The sequence below is a fragment of the Podarcis cretensis genome (assembly GCF_951804945.1).
Source record: "Podarcis cretensis genome assembly, chromosome: Z".
Lineage (NCBI taxonomy): Eukaryota > Metazoa > Chordata > Lepidosauria > Squamata > Lacertidae > Podarcis > Podarcis cretensis.
The window spans coordinates 29,848,652-29,865,031 of NC_137184.1; the positions used below are offsets into that span (position 1 = coordinate 29,848,652).

At 43.9% G+C, this 16,380-nt stretch overlaps 1 protein-coding gene across 3 annotated transcripts in view; it reads left to right on the forward strand.

Annotated features, from left to right (window-relative positions):
• The window catches only part of LOC307207623 (connector enhancer of kinase suppressor of ras 2-like), a 331,548-nt gene that overhangs the window by 119,709 nt on the left and 195,459 nt on the right, over positions 1-16,380 (forward strand). For all 3 annotated transcript variants that reach the window (XM_079961622.1, XM_079961621.1, XM_079961620.1), the window contains exon 3: positions 13,022-13,224. In XM_079961622.1, the coding sequence (XP_079817748.1) occupies positions 13,022-13,224 (203 nt within the window). The remainder of the gene's footprint in view (positions 1-13,021; positions 13,225-16,380) is intronic.

Sequence of the window (16,380 nt, forward strand, 5' to 3'; positions counted from 1 at the left end):
ATTTATGTCTAGATCCCATTGAATTCATTTAAGCTTACTTCCAGGAAAATAGAATCCTAAGGTTGCCATCCTATATGTTGAACTCAATGGAACTTAATTCTGAAAAAAAAGGCCTGGGGTTTTGTTGTTGGCCCTATGCACACTTACCTGGGAGGGAGTATATTTAATTGAATTCAATGGGATATATTTCTGAGTTAACATGTATAGGACTACAGCCTTCAATTGTTTATTTCTAGTTTCATTTATTATTGCATTTATATTGCACCTTTCTGTGAAGAGCTCAAGGTGACATACATGGTCCTTCCCTTGCCTCATTTTATCAGCACAACAACCCTGTGATGTAGGTTAGGCTGAGAGTTGGTGATTGGCCCAATGTCACTCAGTGAGCTTCTTGGCTGAGTGAGGATTTGAACACTGGCCTCCAAGTCCTAGTCCAACATTCTAATCGCTACAGCTTACTAGCTCTCCTGTTAAATCCTGTTTCATTTTTTTCCCTTAAAGGAAATCCAGTGCTTATTTCAAATTATTGCTCTATTTGTTTTCACATATTCCTTGCTGTAACAACTTTCTTTTTATTTATTTATTTAATATTGCTGGCTTCCCTAGGGGAATTAAAATAGCAGGATATTTGGTTTTGCTACCATTATTTCTCATTTGAATGGATGTGCCCAATTAAGTCATTTTTGCATCATTTAAGCCTGATAAATGTCACTTTATGATAAATAGGCTAATAAAGTATGTTCATGTTTCACTTACAATGGATAAGGATTACTGGTGTGCTCTGTTTTGTGGCCTCCCCTGCAGATATCTAGAAGTCTCATGAATTTGTCCAGAGGAAGGGGGGGGGGATGACAAGTTGCCCAGTTTATGATCATAGATTTGAGGAAAAGGACAATCAAGCCTTCTGAGCATAAAACATAACATAACAACACAACACAACACAACACAACACAACACAACACAACACAACAACATCCCACCAAAGATATCCCCTTATTTGGGATAGTCCCTTTCTTCAGGAAAGTGGTTGACTATTTTTATTTTATGCTTCAAAATAATTTCCATCCAATTTCAAAACACGAGCCACTATTAAGCTGAGGTGTGTACATTTGAGACGGCTGTAGCATCTGTGCATGTGGCAGCTGATGGGCATATAACAGTTTCATTGTATAGGAGTTTGGGGACTGCAAACACAGGGAAACAAGTAATGTGTGTCATGTTAAGGCATCCCCACCGTCTCCCTAGTATGTGCAGCAACACAAATATGCACCTTGAAACACGGGGGCAGCAGGAATGCAGGGCTGGCCCATCCATGAGGCGAGGCGAGGCGAGGCGAGGCGAGGCGAGGCGACCGCCTCAGGCAGCAGGATCCCCAGAAGCAGAAGATCCAGTCTCCAAGAAATGCATTGCCTGCTGCTGTCGCTGCAATGCCATCAATACCTGTGGTGCACACCTTGGAGGCTGGATCTGTTGCCTCCTTGTCAGTCAGTGTTTGATTCCACCTGATAAGGTGGATTTGATTCCTCCACTTTGTTCCCAATGTAGATCTTCTCTCTCCCCTTATTTCCAGTGGTGGTACATTTCATGGTCCATCTCAGGTGCCAAATCATCTTGGGCCAGCCCAGGATGCGTGGACTGACTTTGTTAAGCCCATCATGTGTACATAGCCTCAGACTGAAATACAATGGAGAACTCATGGAAATACAGGACAGGGCCCTATCATCTTTGTATTCTTCACAACCACTGCTGCTTCTGTCCTGCCTTTAGGCTGTGCCAGCTTTCCATAATTTAGAGCAGCCCTGGTTTTTTTTTTGTTTGTTTGTTTGTTTGTTTTCTCTTTTTTTTTGCTACCTTTACAGTTGTGCATGTTCAGCCTGCTAGGCTAATATTTGATGCAAAATACATTTAAAGCTGCCTCTCTTGCATTCCCTACAAGCTTTGCATTACAGAAACTCAGCAGCTGCTCAGAATCTAATGCGGTGTCTTTGAAGTCAGCAGTATCTTTTATTAAAATGAATACCCCTTAATATAATCAATGCTGCCCCAGTGAATATTCTAATGTAGTAATAAGGAAGTACAAGAAAACCAGGGGGCTGCCCTTTGATCTGAGGGTATTCTTTGGGTATGCTATAGCGTGTTGAACTAGGAGCTTGGGTGTCCAGGGTTCAAATTCTCACTCAGCTATGAAATAATTTGACAACTTTGGGACAGTTGCTGTCTCTCAGCCTAACATGTGTGTTTTTATTTAAGGCATTTATATATTTCTTAGCTATGAGCGTTTATAAGCCATGCATGTAAAATACAGAGAATAAAACTTTTTTAAAAAAGTCATAAGACAGTACATGAACACTACCTTACAATTCCTGCATGACTAAGAAAGTCTTTTTCATATGTCTGAGGTTCAACAACAGAGTGTGCCAGTGTGATCTCAGTTGAGAGAGAGTTATGTCTCTTAGGCTGCATGCCTGAGCCATGGGTGACCACCGACAGAGACTCCCCTAAAGATCTCAGTGATCAAGCAGGAATTTAAGGGATCAAGGAACCCAAGTTGTTAAGGTCCTTGTAAATTAATACAAGAGCCTTGAACCTGCCGCTATAACATATGGGTGACCAGTGCATGTTTTCGAGCTGGCGTTAGTCTGCCACTGCCAGCATTCCAACCACAGTATTTTGCACCAGCTGGACAAAGTGCAAGAGTAGCCCCACACAGAGCTCATTGCAATCATCAAGTATTGAACATGACTAATGCATGAATCACTTACCTCACCAGCTTTCCCTGATGTTAAAATGGTGAAGAGAGACATGCCCACCACCTTGAGTCGTATCTCCACTGGAAACTTGAGTTGAGGCACAGCAGATGGAAAAGTTTACTCCTTGATAGTCCAAACAAAGTCCTTCCCCTGCAATTAGACTTTCAGTGTGCCCTTTAGGTGGATAAGATTCATTGTCCTAATAAAGGACAGAACCACTAACATATATGTAATAGACCAGACCAGCTTCCCCAATATTGTAGTATTGTGTTTTGGAAACAAAGCCCCTGGGCAGCATGCCTGAAGGCTGGGGATGATATAGTCCCAAGACAGCTGGAGGGCACGAGGTTGGTGAAGGCTGAGAAAGGGAACATTTGAAGTGTGCTGCAAAACCCCTGACATCACTCACTCAGTAGAAGCTCAACATAAACAGAGCTTTAGAAATCAGTACAATGAGAGCTGCCCTGTAGTAACTCTAGCAGTCAACATAATAGTAATTCCACTAGACACTCTCCCTGCAAAATTATAAGTTAAATTACATGGAAGTGGGTTTCTGTGATAAGACATTGTGAAAATTAGGTCATGTTGGGTTCAATTGCCTCTTACTCAGATATCTCACTCTCTTGCCCACGGAGTATGTGATTATCATCATTACCCAATTAAAAACACTGCTGTGGGAGTGACAAGACTGGCAGGGCATGAATAACACCTGACATGGGGGATTCCTTGAGCAGACTTTTTCCTGCTTATTAGACTTCTCCCCTTACATCTCATTTAACACTGTGAGAGCTGGCATATTAACATTACCATCGTCATATATTTTGCAGAAAATCACTGCTTGCCATGCCTGGACATCTGTCTCAAAATCCTGGCTTTTAGAAAATGATCCATATAGCTCAGTATTTTCGACACTGACTGGCAGTGGCTCTTCAGAGTTCCAGTGAGGGTATTCCTAGCACTACTTTGAAATGCCAGAGGTTGAACACGAGACCTTCTGCATGCAAAGCAGATCTCCCACCACATTGCTACAGTCAGAAACAATTCTCCTCCCACAAACCATAGCTCTTTTGACAAAGGGAATGCATGACCATTATTAGAATATATCCTTGAATCTTGTATATTTTACGCGCTTAGTGGCCGGCCAGCTGAAATCGCACAAATTAAATGCACGCCGGGTGGAGAGCTTAAAAGCTCTTTCCACGCTAGATTTTCCTTGCTTACTAGGCTCTAGGAAGCTTCCATGAGAGCCTCTCAGAACTCAGTAAGCAAGGCAGAAAGCTCAAAAGCTCTCTGCTTTGCATGGAGGTCAAGACCCTCTTTGTGTACAGTGGTGCCCCGCAAGACGAATGCCTCACAAGACGAAAAAGGGTTTTCCGTTTTTCGAGGCGCTTTGCAAGACAAATTTCTCTATGGGCTTGCTTCGCAAGATGAAAACGTCTTGCGAGTCTTGCGATTTTTTTCGCTCCCCCCCCTTCAAAGCCGCTAAGTCGCTAATAGCCGCTAAGCCGCTAATAGCGCTAATCCACTAATAGGGTTGCTTCACAAGACGAAAAAACCGCAAGATGAAGAGACTCGTGGAATGGATTCTTTTCGTCTTGCGAGGCACCACTGTACCTGCTTCAGAAAGGTAGGGATGGTCGTTGCAGGGTGGTTCCAGGGTTGTTCTGACTGTATGCAATTTCAGCTTTACATGCAATTGCCTGGAAAGTAATCTCCATGCAAGCTGGGAATTGTAACTCTGTGATGGGTAAACTACAATTCCCAGGATTATTTGGGTGGAAGCTACATGCTTTAAATGCATGGTGTGTATGCATGTATTGTTACAGTGTGGAGTGCTACTACCCATGATTCCATTCCCTTCTTCCAACTGTTAGCCTTATGTGGCCACTGGGCAGCCTTAGTCTACATAGGCCTATTTTGGGTCATCTCTCCCACCTCAAAAATAGTTTGTACTTCTGCAAATCTTGGGGTTACCCAAGCCTTCTAATGCCTCCCTCTTGTAAATTAATGATGTCACATTGGACACATATACAGTTGTACCTTGGTTTACAACCATAATCCGTTCCGGAGGTCTGTTCGTAAACCAAAACAGGTTGTAACCCAAGGTGCGCTTTTGCCAGTGGGGCCTCCCAAAAATTTTTGTTCGTAATCCAAAAAAAATTGGTTGTAATACAAAAAGTTCACACACTTCCGGGTTTGACATTTTGGAATCCAAAACGTATGCAAACGAGACTGTTCACAAACCAAGAGACCAGTGTACTATTTATTTATTTATTTATTTATTTATTTATTTATGCATGCATGCATGCATGCATGCATGCATTTATATCCCACCTTTTTTTTCCAAGGAGCCCATGATCGTGTTGACTGGCCCAAGGTCACCCATTGAGCATCATGGCTGAGTAGAGATGTAGAGCCTGGTCTCCCAGGTTCTCGTTCAGCTCTGTAGCCACTACAGTGTCTCTCATCAGGAAGAAACTAAACAGTATGCATTTGGGTGATTGTGATCAGAACCATAAAAGTAAAGGTAAAGGTACCCCTGCCCGTACGGGCCAGTCTTGACAGACTCTGGGGTTGTGCGCCCATCTCACTTAAGAGGCCAGGGGCCAGCGCTGTCCGGAGACACTTCCGGGTCACGTGGCCAGCGTGACATCACTGCTCTGGCCAGAGCCAGAGCCAGAGCCAGAGCCGCACACGGAAACGCCGTTTACCTTCCCGCTGGTAAGCGGTCCCTATTTATCTACTTGCACCCGGAGGTGCTTTTGAACTGCTAGGTTGGCAGGCGCTGGGACCGAGCAGCGGGAGCACACCCCGCCGCAGGGATTCGAACCGCCGACCTTTCGATCGGCAAGCCCTAGGCGCTGAGGCTTTAACCCACAGTGCCACCTGCGTCCCGATGCGTCCCATGCATGCATACAAATCAGTCATTTCACATGATAGGGATAAAACAGGTACGCAGATTGTGCTTTGAATTCATGAAATGGTATACAAATGATATAAAAATGGGAAGGCAATTCAAAAGTTGAACAAATAGGTGTGCTGGTCATTCTGTCTGTGGGTGGATGCCAAAGGTGTTCATTCTCTTGGGTCCCTAAAGAGACCCATAGACAAAGTGAATTCTGCAATATGCAAGTATGCTTATCTTTGCCTTCTGTTTTTCCTCTCTATTTCTGTGATGGGAGCATACAGTTCCCAAAGAATTATGGGTATTTTGTTAAGAGTGGTGGGAATTGTAGTTCTGAAAGGGGTGTGCTACAGTTCCCAGGATGCTTTTTTTTAGGAAGCCAGGCGCTTTGAATGTGCCTTTAACGTATGGGGCCTAAACATCCCTTATCCAGTTCCCCAAATGTCTCAATTCCAAACAACCTTAAAAAATAAAGCAATAAACAAAGTTATTTTGAACAGCAGAGTTTTTGTCCTGCTTTATGACAGCACCATTTAGACTATGGATGAGAGCCATTTGGAAATGTACATCTGATGTGCTTTTTTTCATTATAAAAGAAAGACAGAAAAGCCAAATTACATTGTAGGGTTTCTCAACACACAAAGAGGAAGTATGTTTGCAGGATGCAAAAGTCCTGGCTGGCTTCATTGTGTTATTTAAAACACTCACTTTAAATATCATGAACTTTATATAATGATGAGTGAAGATGTTGCATCGTCAGTCAGGAGTTTTGTTGTGTGCGTTTGTTTCAATTCATCAGTCAGCTCCAACTGCAGTGCCCTTTCCTTTCTCTGGCATTCATCTCTCAGCTGAATGAAAAAGAAATACCAGATTGCACAGAAGCCAAATGGTCCTGAGGTGGAGTGTGTGTACGTGCATGTATGCAGATTCAGAGCTAGTTTTGCAAAAAATATTGAAGGCGCAACAGCAGTCCCATCTGCACTATGCATCATTCCACTTAAAACAGCCCAAAAATATTGGGAGCTATAGTTTGCTAAGGGGGCTGAGAGTTATTAGGGGACCCCTATTCCCCTCAGGGATGCGGGTGGCGCTGTGGGTTAAACAACAGAGCCTAGGACTTGCCGATCAGAAGGTTGGTGGTTCGAATCCCAGTGACGGGATGAGCTCCCGTTACTCGGTCCCTGCTCCTGCCAACCTAGCATTTCGAAAGCACGTCAAAGTGCAAGTAGATAAATAGGTACCGCTCTGGCGGAAGGTAAACGGCATTTCCGTGCGCTGCTCTGGTTCGTCAGAAGTGGCTTAGTCATGCTGGCCACATGACCCGGAAGCTGTACGCCGGCTCCCTCGGCCAATAAAGCGAGATGAGCGCCGCAACCCCAGAGTCAGCCACGACTGGACCTAATGGTCAGGGGTCCCTTTACCTTTTATTCCCCTCGGAGAGCTATAGTTCCCAGAGCTGTTTAACAGCCAATCCCTCTTCCTAGGGAACACTGCAAATCTACCTTTGCAAAGTTACGGGTGTGTATTTTTTAGTTTTGTAAAAATTATTCCTTTGTTTGAACAGACAGGGAGCAGGAACAAGAAGGCTAGTCACAGCAGTGAGCCCCTCTTTGAGCTGATACCAAACTCAGATGAATTTCTTTCTGCCTCTCTATTTCATACATGATGTTTCTCTATGCTAGTTTATACTCAGTTCTTCAGTCTGTCCCTGAATTCCTGTTGCTGGGAATCACAGGGGATGAAAGTGCTGATGCGGTTTGATCCTGCAGGTGAGCTTCCAAGGAGGCACCTGTTTGGGAACTGTCAGAACAGGATGCTAGACTAGAAGGGCCTTGGGCTTGACCTAGTAGGGCTCTACCTGTGTTCTTCCCTATGCCCAAGGATGTTTGGTGGTGTTCACACAGCCAGAAAAACTGTACCCCAACACTTTCCAGATGCTGTGTGGAAACTGAACCCCCATTAAGATGCCATCACTGAAAATTGTTTTTATGTTCTTAGACAACAACCTACACACATGTAGAACATTTGGATAAGGATTTTCTAAACGTTTCTGCTGCTCAGCTACTTTTTCAGTGCCTGTTCACTGACTGGCCTGAGATAAAATGGATCAGAGTAATTTCTTAAGTGTAATATTTGCTAATGAACAATACAAAATGTCTTTAAAGCATGTCTTTCTCCTGTTGCGTGTTTCTGTTTTCCTGAAAGCTTGCAAATTCTCTTTTAAAAACTCATCTCCGTATAATTAGCACTCGTTACATGCTTTTTTATTTAACAGTTTCTTGAAATCTCTGGGGCAAGCACTTATTTACCATTGGGTAGGATAAGGGACACAGGTGGCGCTGTGGGTTAAAGCCTCAGCGCCTAGGACTTGCCGATCGAAAGGTCGGCGGTTCGAATCCCTGCGGCGGGGTGCGCTCCCGCTGCTCGGTCCCAGCGCCTGCCAACCTAGCAGTTCGAAAGCACCTCCGGGTGCAAGTAGATAAATAGGGACCGCTTACCAGCGGGAAGGTAAACGGCGTTTCCGTGTGCGGCTCTGGCTCGCCAGAGCAGCGATGTCACGCTGGCCACGTGACCCGGAAGTGTCTCCGGACAGCGCTGGCCCCTGGCCTCTTGAGTGAGATGGGCGCACAACCCCAGAGTCTGTCAAGACTGGCCCGTACGGGCAGGGGTACCTTTACCTTTACCTTTACCTAACACTTTAGGATACAGTCAGTCTCGGGAGTTAAATCATGACTACTGAAGCTGCATTAACATGTGATCTGAATCGGTAAAATGCAAATACCAGGATCTAGGTTTTTAGGAAATGTTCCTCTGTGGAGACCAAAGTCTGAGAAAGGGCCATAGCCCTGTGATAGAGCATATGCGCTTGCAGAAATTTCCAGCTTCCATCTCTGGCATCTCCTGATAAGGCTGGGACAGACCCCAGTCTGAAACCCTGGAGAGCTGCTGCCAATCAGGGTTGACAATACTGAGCTACATGAACCTGTGGTCCGACTCAGAAAGAAGCAATTTCCTGAGTTCTGCCGAATATTAAATAGGAAAGTGCTCTGTAAAGCAGTATGAACATTCAAAGCTGCCTTTTTTTGAGCCAGACCCCTGGTCCATCTAGCTCAGTATTGTCTACACTGACAGATATCCTTGTCTGAAATCCTGAAGAGCTGCTCTCGAACAGCCCTACCTGGAGATGCTAGGGCTGTCTGCATGCAAAACAGGTGCCACTGTGCCACAGCCTTTTCACAGTAGCCATGTGATTACTCTTCATCCGTCTCCTCCTTCTATGTGCCGGTATGTGCCCCTTATGTAATAATCCCACCAAGCAGTGCTATTCATCAGGGATGATGGGAGATGTAGTCTGATACCAACTGGAAGGAAACAGGTTCTCCACGCAGGGGCGTAGCACAGTCCACAGGTGCCCGGGGCAGGTGTGGGTGTGCGCACTTCCCAGGTGAGGACAGAGCATGCTCATTCAGCCCTTGCTGCTGCTGCTGCTGCTGCAGCTGGGCATAGGCATGGCATGGAGGGTGAAGAGCACCCTTGGCGCTCACCAAGCCACTGCTGCCGCCAGTGGGAGCAGGGTGCAGAAGCTGAAGAGACCCTCCACACCCTGTCTCCATTCGTGCGCAGGTCTGCCCATCAATTGGTGGGCGGGAGCAGGGCGGGGCGCTGAGGGTAAAGAACACCCTCTGCACTCACCCAGGGGGCTCACATGCTAGAGGCATGTGGGGGGCACTTGGTTCATGCCCCCCACGCTTCTGCTCCCGGCGCCACAGCCTTCTACCCCCCCCCCATGCAACACTTTTGTCTCCATGCTGGGTCTGGTGGGCACAATGCTGGCCTGGGACCAAGGGCATCTTGGGTTCAAATCCATGTTCAGTTATGTGATTCTAATTTACCTCAGGATTGGTGTGTGTGTGTGTGTGTGTGTGTGTGTGTGTGCAGCTTTGTAGTTTTCACCTCAGCTACTATCCTGGATGATTACCAAAGATTCCTAAAATTGTATGAAAATTTATTACGCACTTCTGAAGAACATTTTGAATTTTTAAAAGATTTTGAGGTGTTCCTGCTTTCCTTTCCTCCTTTTTTCCTTTCCAGGTTCACTCATGGACAACATTTATGTTTATTTTTATTTCTGTAATCATTTATTCTCCACCACTAGGGCTTGGGAAGGGGCCCCAAAGGCAACTTACAGCTATAAAGATGTATACTAACAAATGGAATAAAACAGAGAACATTAAAACAGAGCCATCAACACACAGCCAAGCACCAAAGGGAATTCCAAACAAATCAAATGCTTGGTGGAACAAAATATTTTTGAAACCTGCCTAACAAAACAAAGAAACAAGCAACAATAACCCCACCACGGATCCTCTTCATAATGGGAGTTCTGTAGCTTGGATAGGAATTGGGGAGAAATTAGATTCAGTTCACATTTAAAGGTGAACTTTCCAAACCAATAATGGAGCCAAAATACAACCAGCCTTCAAAATTTGCACATCCCTGAATATGTACTGAAGTTCTCCAGCCATGGAATGTGTGTGCATATAAATGCACAAATTACTGAAAATAGCATACAAAAATGAACCATTTTAGGCTAAATTGGATTGAAAGGTGTGTATATTAGGAGAAACTAAAATGCTGGTGAACTTTCATGAGGACCTTTTAAAATAATAAAAATCGCAAACTGATGTGGAAATGTGAAGAACCAAACTTAACATTAAATGCTAGATGGAGACCTGGCCCATCTGGAGAAATGTCTGACTACAGACAAGGACTCATTGGGAATAAAGGTCTGAAGAGAAGGGAGCTGAGAAGGATTAGCTGAGGTTGGGCTGTGGTTCCAGCAGTTCCTGCTCAAAAATTCCAGTGCTGGGGTGGAAGAGTTTCTGGAACAATATGTACCTACCATGGACATAGCCAGGATTTATGGGGGGGGGCAGAACCTCAGCTAGTTAAGTATTTTTATTGATGTGCTTGATTGGCATCTGCCCCCCCCCCCAGCTATGCCCATGGTACCTGTTTGTGCCCTACCTGCTACTGGACCTCCTGCCTAAGCTCAGACTTTAGCTCTCGCTCAATCCTTTGTTGTGGCTTCTATTTTCTTGGACTCTGACCTTGGGCCAGCCCTGGATGCCCCTTTAGTTGCTTCTCCATTGGTATTGCCAACGACATTTGCCTTGTTTACTCAGAATCCCAGTGAAAACAGGACACTCCTAAGCCTGGATAGTGCACATGAAAAGGCCCTATTCCATGCCCTAGGTAAATGGACTTCTGAAGATAGTGGGTAATGGAACAATGACTCAGAGGAGGTGGTATTTCAATTATGCTGGTCCCAACTTCTACAGGTTGATATCCAGCATTTTGAATTACACTTAGAAATGAACTGGAAGCCCCAGTTGCTTTGGGACATAGATACAAGAAACGTAGGAAGCTTATTTACTTTGAGTCAGCCCACTGGTACATCAAGTGCAATACTGCTTACAGTAGCAGTAGTGAAGTTTTTTCAGGGGCTGCATTCCCTCAAAGTAAACTTTGTGAGGGCCACATGCCAAAGGCAAAACTAGGTGGAACCATGGATATGACCGTTGTACAGTAGGTTACATTCCAGCTGTGCAAAAACCAGAGGTTTCCCATGCCCATGCCCACTTCTCCAGGCAAGCAAGAGACATCATCACACTTCAAGGATGCATTCTGGCACTGCACTTGTGGAGGGTGCAGTGGAGGTGTGGCCTACAGCGAGTACATAGCCTAGGAGAGTTGCAAGGACCTAAGGTTTGACCCTGACCCTGAAGTTCCCCACCCCTGCCCTAAAAAGGGGGGGGGCTGCGGCTCTCCATAGCACGTGGGGTGTTACACTATCCCCATCGGTGAAGAAACTTACAAAGCACAGACTCACTTCATCCAGTGCTTGGGGAATTGACTGACTTATCCGAAATCCAGCAACTAGAAACTGTTAGTATTGTCTACCTCTGATAGCCATAATAGTCTCTCTTGGTAGGAAATTGGTATGCTCCCTGGGTAGCTGGAGAGGGATGAATTATGGGCAGGCACGGTGGCTTGTATTGTTAGCATGGGAGCTGGGAAAGCAGGTTGCTGAAAAGCAAGCAAGAAGAACAGACAAAGATGCCAGCAATGGCTTGAGTGGCTAGAGAATGCAGGTACTCCCTGCATAATGCTGTCAGGTTGAATTCCTACTGCCCTTGTCTACTAAGCTAGCCACAAATGTATAAGTGGTCTGGATAGCTGGGAAAGCATCTGGGAGGTATATGGGGTATATAGGGTTGACTTTGTTGCTTGGTGAGCACCGCAACCCCAGAGCCGGCCACGACTGGACCTAATGGTCAGGGGTCCCTTTAACCTTTACCTTATGGTAATTTATGAACCTAATGGGTATCTAAAGCCATTTGCACATAACAAAATATGTATTTTATCAAAGTAATTGTTGAACTGAAATACAGTTAAGAAGAAGTATATTAAAAGTGAAATACATCATAGGAGCAAACACAGCACAAAACACTGTTGCTTTATGTAGGTTTTCTTTTATTTGTTTTTTATCTTATATTTTGGAAATGTACATCCAAGGTTTTTTTCCTTTAAAATTTTTTTTGGGGCCCCAAGAGAGTGGGGCCCTAAGCTATAGCTTGTTTAGCATATACGTAAATCTGGCACTGCCAGGTGTACCCATCAGCCACATATGTTGCTGGGTCTTTGATACCCTAGCTCAGAAATATGAGTCTTGAGGGTTTCTAATGCTGGGTGCAAATACAGTACAAGCATTATGCCTACATGTTTCAGCATGGCTCCAAGGGTCTGTGAGTGACAGGTCTTTTGGAGCTCTGGAATGGGCAAGATGAACGTGGAACCATGGGTAGCTGGTGTCTTGACTTCAGAGTCCAGCAAGGACCAGAACACCAGTTGGTGAAGAGAACTGAGCTGAGTCAGAGGTTACAATATCAATGGTTAAGAAGCCAGACCACGTTTCTGGCTGAGTCCTGACACTCGCATGCTAGTAATCAGGAACCCAAGGCTGGTAGGCAAGGAGTCCGCTGAACAAGATGCCACAGCACTGTTAATTTTTATTAATTAAAACAAATACTGTAGCTTAATAAAGTAGGTGTTCTTTTTCAAAAAAATAAAAATAGTTTCCTAATGGTCCTTACGAATTTTAAGTCCCATGTTATTTTATTTGTATGCTGAAAACTAATCTGAGGTGACAAAAGGTAAACAGAATCAAGAAATAATCGTAATAAATTTTCTCATTGCTTTTGTAGTTCAATAAGATGTCTGAAATCCAAAAAAAGTTTAAATGTTTGCACACTGCTGTTTCATTGTGTGTTTTAAATGTACCAAATGTCTCATTTGCTTTCAGAATTATGGTCTGGAGACAGAAAACCTGCGAACTCTTTCCCACAAGCTGAATGCCTCCGCCAAAAACCTCCAGAACTTCATCACGGGTAGGAGGAGGAGTGGCCATTATGATGGCAGGGCCTCCAGAAGACTGCCAAATGATTTTCTTACCTCTGTGGTTGACCTCATTGGTGCTGCCAAGAACTTGCTTGCCTGGCTGGACAGGTAATTGAAGTGTTGTTGTTTTTTAAGACATGTTTGAAAGATACAAGACTGGCTTTGTATTTTCTGCCTTTGAACCTCTCCAGATGTTCTTGTGGAGTATGGTGCTTAATGGGTTAACCTCTGGAATGCCCTGTGCCTGGGAGGGACTTCTACGGGAAGTCACGTAATTCCTTTGTCTGTGTGAGTTACTTTCACTTTTCTCCGAGAGCGAGAGGAGAAAGCTCTGATGGAGTTTGCTGTATTTGCTTGTAAATAAACGCTGTAGAGTAGATGTACAGTGTTTTGGACTCTTTCCTTCTCCTTCCACACGAAGGCAACCGCTGCTACTCTGCTATTCTGCCTTAGGTGAAGTTTTCCCAGAAGACTGCGCGGAGGGGAAAGCAGTGTTTTCTGCACAGGGAAACGCACTGGACGTGCAGAGGTTCCAAAAGTTCTTTTCATTGTGCATTCACAGCGATTTGTGTTCATATAATGGTAGCAAGCCAGCTATACATGCACTGCTTTGTTTCCTATCAGTGCATGGTCTCCTTGAAGTTTCCTGCTGAACTCCGGTTACTTGTTATGCAGCAAATCTTCTAGATTGTTGTTGCTTTTTTGCAAGTTGAAAAACATTTTTCAACCATTTAGTATTTTAAAAATTTCTAACTGGTGGACATTATGTACGATATGAAAATAGTATCTGTGAAAACAAAGATACAGCCTAAATCTGGTAAAAACCCATCAAGACATATGAAAGCAAATAATGCATAGATTTGGGGGGCTGATACACATCAATCATGGGCCAGTGTTATGGATCAGGAAAAGCCTGGGCAAAAAGACAAATCTTTACAAGATGTCTGAAGCAACTAGTGGTTGCTGCTTCAACTGTGGTGGCAGAGCGAAATGAATTCCACAGAAGAGGAGCATTAGCAGAAAATGCCAAAGCACGTGAGTGCTTCCCTGAATAGTAACAATGCCGGAACTTTGGGGAACCATTTCAGTGATATGATGGGTAAGGTAGATTGTCCAGTATAAATCCACCACTTAATGCACTCTTATTTCAGTGAGTAGCAGGTTGCAGAATATACCAGCAAAGAAACACCAATCTGGAGGGTTCCCTTCCCTCTGCAACATTCAGTTTCCCCATTGTTCATTTGTCATGGCTTGAGGTGGAGTTTCAGGACCTGGCTGCAGAAATGGGAGTTGTTCTCCAATAAAATATTAATTGAAATATCACAATCAGCTCCCAGAGTGATAGGATTCTCAGTAAAGACTTAGCTATGGTCAGGTCTGTGTCAGTTTCACGTGTGTTTGTTCATATGGGTCTTCCATCCCATTTTACATTTTCATATAATGTCATGAAAACCACTTAGAGGGACACCTCTTCTTCTTCTTCTTCTTCTTCTTCTTCTTCTTCTTCTTCTTCTTCTTCTTCTTCCATTAAGTGGTATATAGAAATCTTGTTAAGTCAGTTCAAATAATTAAATTAATCTGTGATTTTTTAAAAAATAAAAAATCCACATAGAAGGCAAATTTAAATAATTATATATCAATGCATTCATTTCTGAACATGTTTTATCCTTAATATGTATTTATAATGCATTTCGGTATGCTTTTTTGAGCTGGGAGATGTACCGCAAAATTCAGAGAAGTGTAAAATGGGAAGGATGGTGATTTTCTGATGTGCATTCTTGTCTGTGAGGTACAGATGATGTTGATTTGCTTAAAACTGTGAACCAGACAAATTTCTCCTCTATCCTTAAGCAAAGCACTATACCCAAGCAACACCACAGGGCTACACCGGAGTATTTACTGGTGGCCTCAACTGCAGTAAAGGTGTGGTCTGAAGCAGGTGGCCGTGACTGCCCACTGTTTAACATTTCCCGCAACTTATAAACATGAATATAAATAAATATTCATTAGGGCTTTACACTAGATCCAGCCAAATCATGAATCCCAAACTGACCTGAGATTCAGCTGCATCAGGTTACAGCAGCCCCAGGTTGAATAGGGTCCACTCAGAGTGTTTAATCAGGTCTGCATTGCATGACTGTGCAAGGCCCTTGAATCAGTTCAGGACCTGGATAAGGTTGGACTGTTTCCAGGTTGGATCAGGGCCACTCCCACATGATCACACCCCAAATCAGATGGGAGGGAGGATGAAAACCTTATCATTAATTCTCTGATCACCTTATTATTAATTCTCTAGGTGGCCTGAGTATAATACAGTCATACCTCGGGTTACAGATGCTTCAGGTTGCGTTTTTTTGGGTTACGGACAGCCGAAACCCAGAAGTACCGGAACAGGTTACTTCTGGGTTTCGGTGGTCGCGCATGTGCAGAAGCACTAAATCGCTCTTTGTGCATGCGCAAAAGCGCCAAATTGCAACCCGCACATGTGCAGATGTGCCGCTGCGGGTTGCAAACGCTGCGGGTTGCGAACGTGCGAATGGATAACGTTTGCAACCCAAGCATCCACTGTGTAAGATTTAAACAAGAACACTAAATGCCAAAGTTTGCATGATGGAATGGAACGACACTCAGCAGAAAACTCATATTATATTTAAGAGCTAAAAACCATCTCAGCACTAAAGTGAACCAACTGGTATCATTCAGGGGAGACCAAAAGTACTAATACCAGTCTCTAAAGATGGTAGAGCAATCTTTAAAATATTGGGTGTGTCCAGGTGATATTAAAAGGATGTTTCAATACTGTTCAAAAGGCCTGGAACTTATTTACTTTTAAGTATTTGTACAGTGCTGAAATGACTTTAATTTGTCCAGCTCATTGAAAAAGTCTCTATTCATTTGGTATTGTTTTTAAATCTGACTTCAATTATTTTTGTAGTTTTTAAAGCTAACTTTTTATTATATGTCTATAATAAATTGCCTTGACATACATGTAGAAGGCAATTCACAAATAATATTTTTGTCCCTTTCATTGACAAAAGAAAAGGGCAGAACAGGGCACATGTTGGGTTCAACCCTGCTCGAGATGGTGAATTCTAGGTTTACCTGGAGTGAACAAATTCATATATCATTGGAAGGTGACTGAGCAACAGTCCTATCTGCTCTTCAGGAGATAAGCAGTTATTGAGCAGGGAAGGTGATCTGCCATTTGTCAAGCTGGAAAAGGCAACATTTTCAGGCTGGATTCAAATTCAGGCAATCTCCCAC